This window comes from Dermochelys coriacea, chromosome 21, assembly GCF_009764565.3.
Source record: "Dermochelys coriacea isolate rDerCor1 chromosome 21, rDerCor1.pri.v4, whole genome shotgun sequence".
Taxonomy (NCBI): domain Eukaryota; kingdom Metazoa; phylum Chordata; order Testudines; family Dermochelyidae; genus Dermochelys; species Dermochelys coriacea.
Genome location: NC_050088.1, coordinates 7,641,947 through 7,658,015, shown reverse-complemented (window position 1 = coordinate 7,658,015; position 16,069 = coordinate 7,641,947). Strand labels below are relative to the sequence as shown.

The 16,069-nt window shown below is 48.5% G+C and overlaps 1 protein-coding gene across 2 annotated transcripts in view; it reads right to left on the bottom strand.

Moving 5' to 3' along the window:
• Positions 1 to 16,069, bottom strand: part of PIK3C2B (phosphatidylinositol-4-phosphate 3-kinase catalytic subunit type 2 beta) — an 80,719-nt gene that overhangs the window by 47,802 nt on the left and 16,848 nt on the right. For both annotated transcript variants that reach the window (XM_038380010.2, XM_043500356.1), the window contains one exon: positions 4,120 to 5,142. In XM_038380010.2, the coding sequence (XP_038235938.1) occupies positions 4,120 to 5,052 (933 nt within the window). In that variant the 5' untranslated portion in view covers positions 5,053 to 5,142. The remainder of the gene's footprint in view (positions 1 to 4,119; positions 5,143 to 16,069) is intronic.

The following is a 16,069-nucleotide window of genomic DNA, read 5'->3' as shown; positions in this document are numbered from 1 at the left end:
GATGCTCAGCTGGAGGATGCTAGAGAAACGCAGAATGTTATTACTACTGAACACACAGGGCATCTACTACATAGAGTTATGTAGCTAACACACAAGAGGCTAGATCCTCAGACCTCACAAACGCTCCTGTGTGTTCCTGGATCAGCATAGAGGGGATTAAAACCTGTCTTTCCTTAAGGGAATCTTCAGCTGGCCTAGGACCAGCACCCCAGCACTCCTGGCCAGCGGATGGAGATGCTCACTGCTGGCATAAGTTAGAACAGTTCTCAAGCTACTCTCACTTGTGCTGCAGGGCAGTTTAGTCTCCAGCAGCCCAACCAGCTGGGAAAGGGCAAGTTTGCTGGCACAAAGCCATCGATGACTCCCCAAGTGCCCTAGAGCCTTGGACTGGGCTTTACACTTCAGATATAAGCCTATGAAGTAAGCAGTTCATCCCACCCTGTGCACCAGTACAGTGAATGCTACAAGTGGCTTCACAATTATTTTCACGGTCGTGTTAATACAAAGACAGAGAAGGGGAAGAGAATCAGAGTCACAGCAACTAGGGATAGAAAAGTTCTGGCAGGTCCCATCTGACCAGTGCAGGACAGTTCCTCAAGGAGCATTTTCAGCACAACAGCTAGTCATAGATTCATAGAGTCCAAGGCCAGAAAAGACCACTGTGATCATCCAGTCTGACCTCCTGTATAACACAGGCAAGAGAACTGCCCCTAAATCATTCCTTTGAACTAGAGCAGATCTTTACGTCTACTTGTAAAAGAGCCAAGCAATGATGCTTCCACCGCTTTCCTAGTGGTGACTATTTCACAGTCCCATATTAGTATTTGTACTACTGTAAAGCCTAGCAGCCCCAACTAAGATCAGAGCCCCTTTACAGTAGGCGTTGTACATACACATAATAAGAAACAGTCCCTACTTTCAAAAACTTATCATCTAAATAGACAAGATGGGGGAACGAGGCAAAGTGATTTGCCCAGGGTGATGCAGCAAGGCAGAGGCACGAATAGACCACAAATAGCCTGGTGCCCTCCCCTCTGGACTACGTTGCCTCTCCATAGAAACAAAGCATATCCAAAAATCAAAAGCTAACGAAGAAACTTCCTGGTGCTTCGAACCATGAACCACAAGGAACATCCCCCAAAGGGGTTTCAGTTCCAGCAGCGGCCCCCATTCCCTTACCACCTGTTTAAAATCTCTCTCCCACTCCCTCCTGAATGCCAGCTGGGCATGCAGCAGCCTGTCGAGTGCCACGCTCAGTCTCGCGCCATGCGTGAGTGTGTGTGCACGGGTCTCAGAGCCTCGCTCGCTCTTTCTGAGCAAACAATGGGCTCACTGTCAGAGCAATTAACCCACCAAATAGCGAAAGAGAGGGAGAGAAAGGGAGAGAAGACAACCGCCGCTAAAGACAATTTTAATACTCTTTCATGATTAGTTTCTGGCTCCGATTAAACAGAGAGCGACTTACATAACCCCCACCAGCGGCCCCCAGCTGCATCTTTCACTGACTGAGGATAGAGGGGTCCTGCAAGACTTAACAGAGAAAGCAACTTTACTTGTATTTATATCCCTCGGGTCCTGGAGGCATAGTCCTTCGCATCACATCTCAGAAGGATCCTCACCCCCACCCCCTCCCACACACACATTCCCTGATTAGCTGCCTGCTGATACCCTGTGCTGGGGTGTGGAGGGGATATCCCAGCCACAGAGTCTTGGGAAGGAATGTACTGCAGCCCCCTTTCCAGCAGGAATCCAGCTAGGACAGCACCGGGAAGGGGCCGGGAATATATATATTTTAAAGGGGAGGGCAGGGGAAGAAAGCAAGGTTGGATCCAAAGGATATTTTGGTACCCTCCTCCACCCCTGGCAGGAAAGCAGTCACACTGCTGCTTACAAGAAGACTCCAGTCTCTTTCCTGAGGATCTTGTGACATTTCACAAACTGTTAGCCTCGCTACTGGGAAGAGCAGATAGAACAGTCAGGGCTGGAGACGCAGATCCTGCCTGGCTGGGGGAAGGCTTTTGCTGGACACTTTTAGCTTGGACTTTCCCCCGGACCTTATAAATAGCACAAACAGTTGTAATCTCCAGGGCCACAGTTCAAGGAAGGACATAGACGTCTGTGTCACAACAGGTCACTGGCCAGCAGCAATGTACGCGCAGTGCCAAAGTGCCCCGGTCAGAAGCTTTGTTTGTTGGGGTAGTAACCCAAATCAATAGGGATGGATTCCCGAATGATCCTGGGTAGATTTTAAAAGGCATTGTAGGTCTGGGTGCTAGAGACCTGCAGCTGAGTCTTAAAATCAAGGTTCTGAACCCTGGTGGTCAATGGCCCATCAAGGCCCCATGGCAATTTTGCAACAATAAGGATCCTGGCATTCTGTGACAAAAGGTTTATCACCACCGAGCATGGTGTACCTGGTGGGGGGAAAAGCAGGTGCAGATGGGGGGAAAGGACTCTCAGACCAGACTCTCCCCTAGACCAATGCTTGTCAAACTTCGGCATGCGGAGCACTTTGCTCAGGGTCTACAAAGACCCAGTTGATCAGAAGGTGCCAGTTCCTCATCCTTCTTTCCAGCTGCCATAAGTACAGGAACACTTCCCCCTATTGCTTTCTGATGCCAGCAATGGCTGTAGTTGCCCCAGGAAAGTTATGCAAGTGGGAATGGCAAGGGAAGTGGGTGATGTGATGGGGGGAGGGAATCATGAGACCATCCCTTGGTTTACCTGCGGTTCACACTAGGGAAGAGTTTGAGAAGCCTTTCCTAGCCCCACAAATTTACTTGGTGGCTGTGGCCACACCCAGAACTGCACAGTGAGGCCCAGACGTTGCCTGAACTGAAAGGAGAGAGGGAATTGGGGCTTGGAAAGAGGGGAATGTGCACGAGGTCTCTAGCATCCGGGCAAATCATTTCATAGCAATATCACAACCAGCTGCTGTCACAGGATTTGCATTTATTCTCCCCTGATGCCACAAGAGGCTGATCAGCCTCATGATCCAGCACCTCTTGGGCAATGTGCTTTCAGGAAAGAGATCCTATTGACGCCCCCAGGGAAAGGGGCCTGAGCCAGTGCACAGAAATCCTTAATAAAGATGAGTAAACAACACATTGGACAACACAGAATGATACCGGGAGCCAGAGTCAAGCTGGTTTCCCTACAGTAGTCAGGGGACAAAGAGAGGGGAGAGAGAGATACACACACAGATTATTTGCATGCAGAGAAAAGCCTGAGGAGGTCAGGCTGTCTCTGTGCAAGGCCACATCCCGGCTCCTCTGGTATGCATCACTTTCCTGGCTCTTGCTGCCTCGCTGTCATTACATCTGCTCCCTGGCTATCTATTCTAGCAGACCATCCTCCAGCAGCAGGCCTGGCCTCAGCTGTGCACAGTGCTAGTTCACAGTCATGCCATGAGCCCTGCCCTGCTGAGCCAGCACCTCCTTCCCCCATTGACCCCTGCAAAGGGAGCCCGATCAAATCCTTCGGGGCTTGGACTCCTCTCCACCTCCTGTCCTGCCCCCTGTCCCTACTGTTTGGGGGTCTACTCGCCAGATCTCACTTCTGTTCTGTTCTCTCCAGTTCTTCTAGCGAGGCCTCCCTTGCACATAGCCCAGCCCCCCTCTAAAGCGGTGGTGGAAGGGGTGAGGGCCCTTTACGGGTATGTCTACACTAGGCACTAAGCCTGGGCTCTGACTTGGGTTTGAGACCAAGCCCGCCTTCCGCCCGCACACAAATCAGTCTGACTAACATCAGCAAGCACTCATTTTGCATTGTGGATGCAGGTCAAGTGGCAGATCCGAGTCAGAAGTGGTGCAGTAAGGATGTGTTCATGGCTGAGAGATGCGTCCAGCAATTGCCAACCCAGGTTTACAGTGCAGTGTGGACTCTCAAACATGCTTGGAAACATCGAGCCCACAAGCATGGGTCTCTCAGACCCAGGTGTACAATGCAATGAAAATAACCCTGTAAGGCCACTAATGGAGGTGTAACCCACTCCCAGTTGAATCCTAGAGGTCAAGTTTAGAAAGGGCAGTTGTGAATAGGAGCAGCCTAGGATTGGGGTGGGATTCACACCTGTTTCTCTCAGCCCAGCCTCTAAGGAGAAAGCCAAAAGCCTCTTACCGGATCCACCGAGATCCTGCAGTTCTTGTTGGGCGCCACGTTCTTCCGGTTGCTGAATTTAGAGACGTAGGTCCTGGGAGGGACCTGGGGTGGCATGGTCTTGCTCCGAGCCACTGGCTTTCCAGTGGTCTCCTTCTCAAAGATGCTCCTGCCTTCCTTCCAGCCCCAGGTGGCCTCTCTCAGCAGATCGGTGTCATAGGTGGACTTCAGGTTGAGGCGGGTGATGGCGTCATTGATGCCGTCGTAGTCCATGGCACCGTAGGGGTCTTCCTCCGAAATCCTGCGGGCCAACAGCTTTCCATCAGCCAGCTCGTGTGCCGAGGAGAACATGTTGATGTCTCTGGGCTGGGGCCCTTTGTAGGACAGTGAGGAGCTTTTGAGGGAAGAGTGATTCACCTCAGAGGAGCTCCAGATGGAGAGGCGAGGGGGCAGTGGGGGAGGGGAGAGCTTCTTGGGGGACCCATCTTGGCCCGTGGTCCCGTTGAGTGGCTCGCTGAGGAAGTCTTCCCCTGAGCCATCAAAGATGTACAAGTAGTCACTGGCAAGAGGGCCCTTCAGCCAAGGCTGGTTCTCCGGCTCAGGTGGCGGGACAGATGAGGTAGTGTTGTTGGTGCCAGGAGCTCTCGAGCTCCCTTGAACTGAGAGGGAGTTGTAGTTGAGGGTGGGGTCCGAGCCAGAGAGACCTCGCATTAATTTGATGCTGTGGCAGTCATTCCTGACAGCAGGTTTATTATAATCCAGAGCCGGGTCATCCCAGGAAATGAGGGAGCGGTCAGTGTTTTGCTTGGCCTGATTCTCCTCCTTGTCCTGCCTCAGGCGGGACAGAGCGTCATACTCCATCTGCAGGGCTTCAGCCAGAGCCAGCTCCTTCGAGCTGATCCCCACTGACTCCAAAGACGTCCAGTGCTCTCCATTGCCTCTGGTCGCAGACATCTCTCAGGGGAACAAGTGCCAGGGACCAGCTGCTACTTCTTGCTGGGCTCAGGGGTTAGGAACAAAGACATACTGCACCACCAGTATGACCTGCAGGAGAGAGCAACAAAGACAGGGTCAGCGTACCAGCACACTGGCTACTGCTTCACTGAAGGCTTAGCTATAACAAGGATGTCGCATTTATATAGAGCCTGACTTTGACAAGTACTAACCACAACTCTGATTAGAGACAAGGGGACAGCCAGGTACCCAGCACGTCTGGAAATCAAGCCCCTGTAGTCTTGGAACCTATAGCGTTGACTGCCCCGTGGCAGTAAGGGAATTAAGCAGAATCTCCGGGTTACTTAATGGCACTCACTTCCCCTTGCCTCCTAAAGTGCTGTCCAAATTAACTGATCCCACAAACCATAGTGTTGATTCTAGATGGAGGGATTGCTGAGTGGAGGAGAGGCCTAATACATTCTAACCCTCAAACACTAGGGGTTCAAAACTTTGACTCAGACAGAAGTATTATTGGTTATCCACTGCAAATGGATTTCCATCTCCACTGCAAGCTCCTTGGGGCAGGATCGGTCCATGACTCTGCACAGTGCCCAGCATGAGGCAGCCTGATCTCAGGCTGTGTGTTATTACACTGTGATCGCTCTCTCGATGTAAAATCCTACTGTGGGGACAAGGCACAGGTAGTTTCTTTCTCACCGAAGGTAGCTGAGGCCAACTCCAGATGGAGGGTATAGGGGTGACTTCAACTAGCTACATCGAGGTAAAAACTACCAGAGCCATGGTCTTCTTTACCTGGATGTAAAAACACACCTGTTGTGCAGTGAAGACTTGGCCCCCACGCACTCCCCCCATACAAATAATGATGAAATGGCTGAGTAGAAGGCTACCTGAGCATCTTAGATAATCACAGATCTCCCACAGTTACAGAAACCCGTTACAATGGAAGGGAAACGTAACAAGGCCACAGGAGATTCTGAGTTGGCAGGGTTTCTATTAGTCATTATAATCGATGTACAACGTGGGCCTGAATTTCCCCTGCATCACCCTGTATATTGCTACCAAGTCACAACGGTCACTCAGGGAATCCTGTCCTGTAACTTTAGATTTAACCTAAACCCTTCGGCCTGGGGGAAATCTCATGGCTGAGATTGTTCAAAACCACCTGTGGGATTTGGACACTCAGTTCCCAGCTGTACTCAGTGCCACTTTTTTTAAGGGCAGGTTGAATGATCTCAGCTTGTTGGCTCTGTATTGGCTGGAATCTACCTAGCACACTTGCGGCGCTCTGTGTCAACCAAGACTAATCAAAGCCAATCCCTAATGCAGGCTGCTCCCAAGTTTGCTGAGCAGTTTGCATGAGGTGCTCCTTGGATCGTAGAGCCTTGAAAACACAAGTTACTTTCCCAAGTTCAGATGTGAAAGAAGGAGGCGAAAGAGCGGGGCGGGGGGAGTCAGATGCAAACCTCCTTCCTCCTTCTTGGCCCCAGCCCAAAACATCTAAACCACAGTGACCACAGAACTCTATAGCACGGTGCCAGATTCCCCTTTTCCTCCAACTCATCTGATGCCCTGGAGCTCTGCTCTCAGAAGTGCAGACCGCTGAGGTCTCTGCTGGCCAACACAATGTTGCTCAGAGGAAGGATATTTCACCTCCTCTTCCTTTCTTAGCAAAATAAATAACTACATGGATGTTAAACAGCAGAATGGAGTGAAACCAAACCTCAGGAGACACAGGCGTCCGGCTTTTTTAATCCCTGGAGCTGACAGCCAGGTCAGTATTTTCACTCTCCGGTTGAGGGAATCTAGCTCTTGATTTCCATAAGGGGAAAGGCAGAGGATCATTAACAGAGAGACTGCTATGAAATAGAGCTGCTCTTTATCCACACACTCACAGCTCTGCAAGGAACAGCATTTGCGGGTAGGTTAGTACAGTTTTGAAAAGGGAGAGTTGGATATTTTTCCCTTTATCCTGATTTCTGGAGCATGGAGAGAAGCAGATAATACATTACAACTGGGAGAGAGTGAGTGTGTGTGTGAGTGAGTGAGAGAGAATGTGTGTGTGTGCCCACACAACTTCTACTGGATGGAATCAGAGATGCTCAATTGTGTGTCATAAACCTTACACTGCTGCTAGCTAACAGAGATTCTCCGTTTGTGAAAGCAGTAGGGCCCTGTACTTTTGGAAAAGGAGATCTGAGTTCTGTCTCCACTGCTTCCATGAAGGTGTAGAGTACGTGGACCATTAGGACGTTACACTATTTTGTCATGGATTATAGGAAACCATATCACTGAACGCTCTGAGCCTCTGAATGAGTCACTCCAGTGAATAAAATCCGTGCACATCTTATGCCCCTTTTCCTGCTGGGATGCCACATGGCTAACCATCGTTTTCAAGGCTGGGTGTGCCAGTGAGTCACAGGATGGTCACTCTGCACCCCACCCAATGGGAACTGGATAGTTGGATGGTAACATGGGATGGGCATGTTCTGATGAGAGAGCATTCCCCCGTGTGTCACCCTGTCCCTGCCACACCACCCCAGCACCTTTCCGAGGACATGGTGATGGGACCACTGGAAGGTGCAGGTGCTCATTATGGGGTGAGAGAGCACTGCAAGTCATATGAAAAGAGACCAATCCCTGACCACTTTGGAGACAGACAGACAGACAGACAGCCTTCTTATTGCAATGTGCCCATCAGAAGCATGGGAACAATACTGAGTTTTCATTCTACATCACTATCATCCAAGTTTTAACTACATCCCATTTCTGCTGTGTATAAATTGGCACGCAGTGTACCACCACAGCAATGAGTTTCATTTTGGAGGTGCTAATTAAGCCCAGCATAGAGGGAATAGCACCTACAGCTTCCCCAGTTGCAAGCCCAGCAGGTCCCCATCTCCAAATCCATGGTTCCATAGTATGGAAGACACTTTCTCACAACTACATACCCCATAGGGTTGATGTTTTGTTCCCTGGGTCTCCTCAGGGTCATGAGGAAAAATTTTCTTGAAAATCTCATTGCAGCATAATTCAGTAAAATCAAATACCAGCGTCTCCACTTCAGAGAGCAAAGGCCTGTTCCGAGCTCACGCACATAAAAATGTACATGCAATTCCACACACACATCAGACAACAGAGACGACAGGCAGGTAGGGCATTAGGCACCTGAGCCACTTGCATGTGCAATCTTGCTAATTGCATGCACATGTCTTACACCTGGACCTCAGCTTTCCATTGCTGCAAATGTGACCCACCCTCTGAAAGAGAAGAGGGCAGCATCATGGAGTCACAATGTCAGTTCCTTTCAGGCTGATGGGATTTCTAGGAGGAACAGAAGCCCAATTCTCCTTTCACTTCCAGTAGGTATAACTACATTGACTTCAGTGGAGTTACTCATGATTTAAGAAGAGAATCATAGATTCATAGATACTAAGGTCAGAAGGGACCATTCTGATCATCTAGTCCGACCTCCTGCACAACGCAGGCCACAGAATCTCACCCACCCACTCCTACGAGAATCAGGCTCAAAGGATCCAACGTTCCAGTGCAGGATGCCCTTCTCAATGAGAGGGGTCCGCTCCCAAGCCTGCTCCCCAATAGCCAACCAGAGCACCACACACTTTAACTTGAACAGACTGCATTGAGAAAAGGGGCTGGCTGCCGTCTGCATCGGAAACAAAGCGGCCATCGTTCTGTGGGTGGCAAGCTTGGAGGATATGAATAGGAGGCAGTAACACAGCACCCCTCCCTCTGCCCAGAGAAACCCAGCCAGCCAGCGATTAGCAGCAATGGGAAGAGGGGGCCAAACGTCAGCAGGAGACAAAACCAACGAAAAATATAAAGCAGTGACTGAAATGATCTCACACCCTGCGTCAGACGGGGAGGGCGAGGTTAGGAGAGGTCTCCCTCTGGACGCACCAGTACAGCAGTGAAGTCACATCTTGGAAGTACTCCTCTTAGAGCTCCTGAAAAGCAACCAGAGGTGGAGGAGAGGAAATCTGGCAATGGCAGCGACCATATGCCCAAGGTATCAGGGATACTTGGGAGCAGTCCGGGGACATGGTCTGAATTTCAGGCGCTGCAAACTCTGGTCAGGGGGAAGCTTGGAATGAAGAGAGTTGCAGCAAAGAAAATGGAATGGGTGTGGGGGTGCGGGGAGAACCCGTCCTGGTGGCAGTTCAGTGTCGTCTGTGCTGTCCTATGAGGAAGGCGGGTGCACCGAGACGAGAGAAGAAGAGAAGTAGAGAAGACCTTATAAAGAGAGGGAGAAAAAAAAGAAAGAGCATGTGCAGACTCCCAGGTAAAATACACACACCCAGCCTCATTTCCCTTCCTGGACCCTGCTTCTCAGTGCCCTGCAACGGACGCGGACTGAGCAAAGCAGCTTCCTGGGCACATACTTAAGCCTTCCCTGGGTGGCAGACAAGCCTGCCCTGTCCCCACAAGATCCCTTGCTGTGGTGAGTGATGCTCTAGCAGGATTTCCACTGAGTTATCGGTGGCCAGCCGGCACCGCGTTAAGCTGACCCCGGTTGGCCAGGCTTCCTTGTGGCCTAAACAAAGAAGCCCACAGACGCATGACTACAGCATGAGAGGCTCCAACGCCGCTGTGAAGCCCTGCCTGGGCTGCCCTTCGCAGGTCACCCCTACTGTGAGGACAGCTAAGGGGTGCCGAGGGGCATTCAGCCTCCGCAACTGTCATTTATCCAGAGTTTGGGTACTGCGAGCCTCCCCGACGTGCGGGGCCTGTCCTGTGCGGCTCAGCCCTGAGCCGGAAGGACCCCCTCAGGGTGTCAGAGCGGAGTTCAGTTTCCACAGCCTGCCCAGGCCTGTGGTAACGCCGTGCCACCGAAGAGGTCTATCAAAATCAGGTGGGTAATGAGAACCGATGACAACAGCGATATTGAAACCCCAACACCTTTGCCAGCATGGGAGTGGGCTGCACAGGCGAAGCGAGCTAGTCGGTTGCCAATTTGGGGAGGGAGGGGGTTGTCAAAAACCGAAATCACAGATTCCTAGATGCCAAGGCCAGCAGGAACCATTGTGGTCATATAGTCTGACCTGCAGGACACAGGCCAGAGACCTGCCCCACAATAATACCAAGAGCAGAACTTTTAGAAAAACCTCCAATCTTGATTTTAAAATTGCCGGCGAGGGAGAATCCACCACAACTCTTTGTAAATTGTTTCAATGGTTAATTACTCTCCCCGTTAAAAATGTATGCCTTATTTCCAGTCTGAACATGTCTAGCTTCCATTTCCCACCACTGGTTCATGTTGTACTTTCCTCTACTAGATCGAAGAGCCCATTATGAAATATTTGTTCCCCAGGCAGATATTCATAGACTAATCAAGTGACTCCTTAAACCTTCTTTTTGTTAAGCTAAACTGATTGAGCGCTTTGAGGCCATCACTGTAAGGCAGGTTTTCTAATCCTATAATCATTCTCATGGCTCTTCTCTGACCCCTCTCCAATTTATCAACCTCCTTCTTCAGTTGTGGGCACCAGAACTGGACACAGGAGTCCAGTCGCGGTTGTACCACTGCCAGCTCCTGAATACTGAACATTCTGGGGCTTTGGCAACTGAAACCTTTTTTTAATTTTATAGCGAAGAACAATTCGGCTTTTGAGTTTTTGGGTGAAAACCTGAAAAAAATCAAAGAAAAATGTTGACCAAAAAAAGTCTGTTTTGTCCCTGTTTTTCACAGGAAAAAAACATCTTCCCAGCCAACTGTAGTTGAACATTTCTGAAACAGCAAGCGGGCCAGGCTCAGAAGTGTCAGATGAGCAGCCAAGAGTCTGGATGCTGATCTGAATGAGAGATGGGCAAAACTCCATCAGCTTTCACTATCAGTTGTATCCTGGATGAGCGGGGAGGTAAAGGAACCATCATAATTGGTGTGTAGCAGAGAGGGAGATGTTACACTATCAGCAGTGCCTCATTTGTGCCAGGGCTGAGCCCGGGCATCTCTAGGCTTGGCAGTTCAGAGCCCCAGCACCTCTGGGCTTGCAGCATCAGTTATGAATGTAAAAAAATGACTTGAGCCCCAGCACCTAATTGCTTGAGCCCTGGCACCTCTTTCCTTACAAATTGAGCACTGACTACAGGTAGTCTCTTCATGCAAATAGTTGTAGAGTTGTCAGGTAAGGGCTCCTGGAGGACAAGCATGATCTCATTACACATGCGGCCCGCCCTCCTCCCAGGCTGTGGCACCAATCAGGCACATATGCTACAAGCAAAGCACAGTGTGAATGACTATGCAGGGGACAGTGGGATACGGTGGTCAGAAAGACGGGGTTAAAATTTTCCTGGAGCGGTCCTCTGAGTCACAGCCAGGTGCAGCGATGAACTGCCTGCACTTTGACTTGGTGTTGAAGCAGGGGAGAGAACAGCAACCCCTCGAGAAATCCACTTGAAATCACAAAGCTAGGCCATGCCCCATGCAGAATAAACTCCCTCCTGCAGCCAGTAACCTGGCCATAAAGAGGATCGTGTGGGAAGTGACACAACCATGACCGTACCCCCCAGCTCCTCAGACTCCAGTGGCTTTCTACGGATTCCTTCTTAAAATAGTTTGTGTAGCAGCTTCCCTCTGCTGCCGAGTCATAAGAGCCGGGTTAGTAAGATCAATGTAAGAGTGTCTGCCTTTCTGTGGGAGGCAGGAGCCCTGTATAAGGCAACATGCACATGTGTGTGGGCAACAGCGGAGGATAAAGGGAACTGAAAAGCCACACAAAAAATTGTTCTAACACCATCTGTGTTCTGGTTGCCTCAGCGTCTTTCCTGGTCACCCTCCAGACCGCAGCTAAAGCAGTGCTTAGTATTTATCTGAAGACGCCTGGCACAAGCATAGCAATATGGGACAAAACTGCGACGAGTGATCCAAAGCCCACTGCACTCTGTGGAAAAAACTCCCAGCGGCTTCAGTGGCCTTCAGATCAGGCCCGGTGAGATCTCACAAAAAGAATCAAGAGAGGAGACGCTGCTGAAAGAAACAAGGTGGGTTCAACCCAGTCACACCTGCCCTTACAGCAGAAACATATGGCCTCCTCTCCCGTTTCAGTACATCGCTCTGGGGCAGAGCTAGTTGGGAATTTTTTGACCCCACGTTTTTCATCCGAAAATGCCGATTCATCAAAACCGAAACTTTTCACAGGAAAGGGTCAGTTCTGGTGAATTTTTTGACTTGAAAATGTTTTTGCAAAACATTTTGAAATTGTCCAAGTGTTTCAGTTTGGAATTATTTAGTTCAAAAAGGGATTGTTTTGAGCAAGTCCCCTGGCCTGTGTTCTACAGGGAATCTGATGAGATGATGACACCAGTCCCTCCAGGCCCTGGAATCTATGCATAGAATGAAACAGTCCAGGCTTCTGGCTCCAAATGACTTTTTGTTTTGAAATTTAAGGTAATTATAACATCCAAAAAATCTAAATAAAAAGTTATCGAATGAAATGAAACATTTCAAAATTACAGAAACATTTCTATGGACCCAAACTGAAGGGTTTGGGGTTGTTTTTTCCCCCAGATTTCCAAAGCACAGACAGCAGAATGAAGTATTTGAGGGCTGCTTTCAAAAACCAACCATGAACCAGTGAAATTCACCCCTGCACAGAGGGCCAGAGTGAGGCCTAAGTACCAGTAAAGCGTTCAGCATAGTGGTGCTTCAGTCTTGTGCGAGCAAAGCCCTCTGCATAGGGATAGATCTCATCGTTTAAAAGAAGGTGGCCCTAGATAGGCTTCCATTAGACATGGGAGCTGGCTCCTCCTCCACTAACTCCCCTGTTTGCCCCCCATGGAAAGCCAATGCCTAAGAGATTCAAGCAAGTTCTGCACTGCCAAAGTGATGGACTAGAAAATCTAATAGGTCTTTTTCCACCTCCCATTTCCATTTGTTCTCTCCAAGTCTCAGCTCTGCTGAAAAAGCCTGTCATTTGCCTTGCTTATTCTTTGCCAGTTAGGCAAGCATCCGTCTGCATTTCCATCAGAAACTCTCTCTCCTCCCAAAAAGCTATTTAAAAAATTACATAGATCTGAAATTTGGCTGGTGATGTCTCAGCCTAGGAGTGAAAGGAGCTGGAATCAAACTGCAAAGGAACAGAGAAGAACAATTTTTTCCTCCATAAAAAATAATAATAAAGGACTAGATTTCTGACTTTGAATTTCCTAGCATTTGTCAGGGTCACGTCAGATCTAGGAGAGTCTTTAAATCAACACTTTCTGTGCCCCCTGCCAAAGAATTGCTCCCCAGTGCTTGCATATTACCATGCAGGCCTGTGGCATGGCTGAGAAGGGATAGGTACTTAGGGTGAAATTCACTCCTGTGCACTGAAATCCCTCCCACGCCTTATGGTTAAAGTTTAATCCCATTTCCTTCTCTTGGCATCCGGCAGCTCAGAGCCAAGCCCAACGACTACATTTGAATCTCATATCAGCAGTACAAGCACAGCGTTATTGAGATGCCCCATGGGGGTCTATTCCTAAACTTTCACTGACCAAAGATTACTGGGAAATAAAGACAAAATAGCCCATGCTGCTATCCAGCTCTTCACATGAACAAAGCATGTTGCAAATATTCATTAAGATGGTGTGGAACAAACCAAACCTGTTAACAGGAGCAAGGCCCTGAGCCCACAAAGCATAGCAATGAGGGGTCAGATTGGGCTTCATTAGAATTACTTGCCTGCTTAAAATTAAGCGCACGCCCAAGTGCTTTGCAAGTTCAGCATCTTAGGACCCCGGTCGAAGGTCTCCAAATTTAGTGCTGCCAACTCTCACAATTTTATCATGACTCCTGCAATAGTTGGTATTTCTCTTAAATCCCCAGTGCCCAGAGTCATGTGATTTAGGTGAGAATCTCAGCTATCATTTAGGGGAAAGGGGAGCTCCTAGCCCTCCTGGTTGTGAGGAAGATCTTGAAAACATTAACCCTAAAGGCTCAAAGCCCAGAAGGCCAATAAAAAGAGCTTAAAATGCACTTTCCTGTGTAACCATGTCAGAGTGGCCAATGGCATTTTTAAAGAGACCCATAGGTAGATTTAACCTCTGGAAAGTGACATGGTTAAACAGATCAGGCTCAGGAAAAGGGAGAGGAATGGGACACTTAGTGTGGGGTTTCAAAATCCCATCTTTCAAGGCCTGGATTTTGGTGGTTTTCAACAGCAGCACTGAGTCTGAAAACAAACATATGGGATTTTAATTGAACAATGATAACAATAAAACCCTTCTGAAAAATTGTAAAACATGTTTACGTTGATTTGGGTTTTAAACATTTTGGATCAAATCCAGTCCTAGTGAACTACTGCAACTCCAGGGACATTAATGGAGTTCTGTTCATTTGTAGCTAGGATGAATTTGGCCCTTCATGTTTAGAAGTCTTATTGCAATTCAAATGCAACTGCTCTGGGCCACCGGGGTGGTGGGGGCAGTGGGGAGGAATTACTCATTGGAGCTTTAAACTAAGTCTATCATAGCTTGTCGGCACGCAGAAGTTGTACTGCTTCAACTACGCTGGTGTAGTTAAAGCAATACAACTCCCTGAGGGTGGATGCAATTCTACTGGCATAAAAATGCATATACCAGTATAGCTTATTCCTGTACAGGAAGGGGAATGAGCTATGCTGGTATGAGGCATCTTTCTAATCGTGTAGCTGCGTCCTCCCTAGGGGCTGTACTGATAACTATTCCAGTTAAAAAAACTAACTAACTAAATAAAAATCTTCCTCGCTAATAGTTCTACCAGTACAAAATCTGTATGGAGAGCAGGGGTAAGGCTCTTTGTTATGCTATAAAAGGCAGTTGTTTGCTAAGTACCAGCTGATTATGAAGAATAACATGTTTACTGAGGTTTCAAAGCTACTGAACATTTATATTTATGAGCGGGTTGTTAAACTGGAATGAACTGGTGTCACTTACAATTCCCTGATTGAGTGCAATACAAAATAACACATAACAAACACCCCACTCAGCACTGGGGCACCATCACGCTAGGACCAGTCCGTGCCCGGAAGAGCTTACAGCTAATTTCCCCAGCTATACAATGGGGATATTGATACTAATGTGCTTTGAGATCTATGGATGAAAAATGCTTGGCAAGCAGTAGGTATTACGATTATCTCATATACAATAACTGAAACACACCTAAGCGCTGGGCCGATAACCGTACTTAGTATCCTTCAGACGAAGTGGACCTGCTGCCAGACTAGAAAAATGAGGGCTTGATCCTCATCTCATTTGAGTCAAAGGGAAAAAACAACCAACCCTCTCACTGATTTTAATAGAGAAGGATAGAGACCTAAGTATTTGACGGTTTTTTGCTCAAGGGAAGGGAAATTTCCTTTCCAGCACCAGCCTCTGCTGAACACAACAACAGGTTGAGAGGCAAAAACCAAGGGCACTGAAAGCAAAGTGGATGCTGCTGCCGAAGTGCAGTTAATGGAGACTTTTCCTTTCTAGCCCAAGGGATCCCCTAAAAATGAAAACTGTCTGCCAATCAGAGAATACAAACTCAGCCCTCCCATCTGGCCTATTACAGGCCTGCCACAGAATGCACAGGGCAGGGATGTGTTTATTATTACTGGCCTTTCTATTACAAGTGAACTTCCCCACAACAGGACTGCTACATAAATAGGACCTGATTAAGTGATCCAATGAAGTCTTTCCATTAACATCAACAAGCTTTGGATCAGGCCCATAACATTGCCATGCTGGATCAGGCCCATGGTTCATGCAGTCCAGTATCTGCCTCTGATAGTGCCCAGCACCAGCTGTTCATGAAACCTCTTCATGGAGTATTAGGGAATAGACTGCCCAGATGGGAAGTTTCTTCCTGACCCCACTTGGTTAGTGGTCAGTTTAGCCCTGAAGCATGAAGGTATCTGTTTTTTATCCTATCCATTGCAACTGGGGAGGTTGCTATTATTGGTAGAAATGTCTAATCCAGGGAGCAGAGACCATACCATGAGATTTAGGCAGCGAATAGTGACTCCGAGACTGAAACCCATCGGCATAAACCATT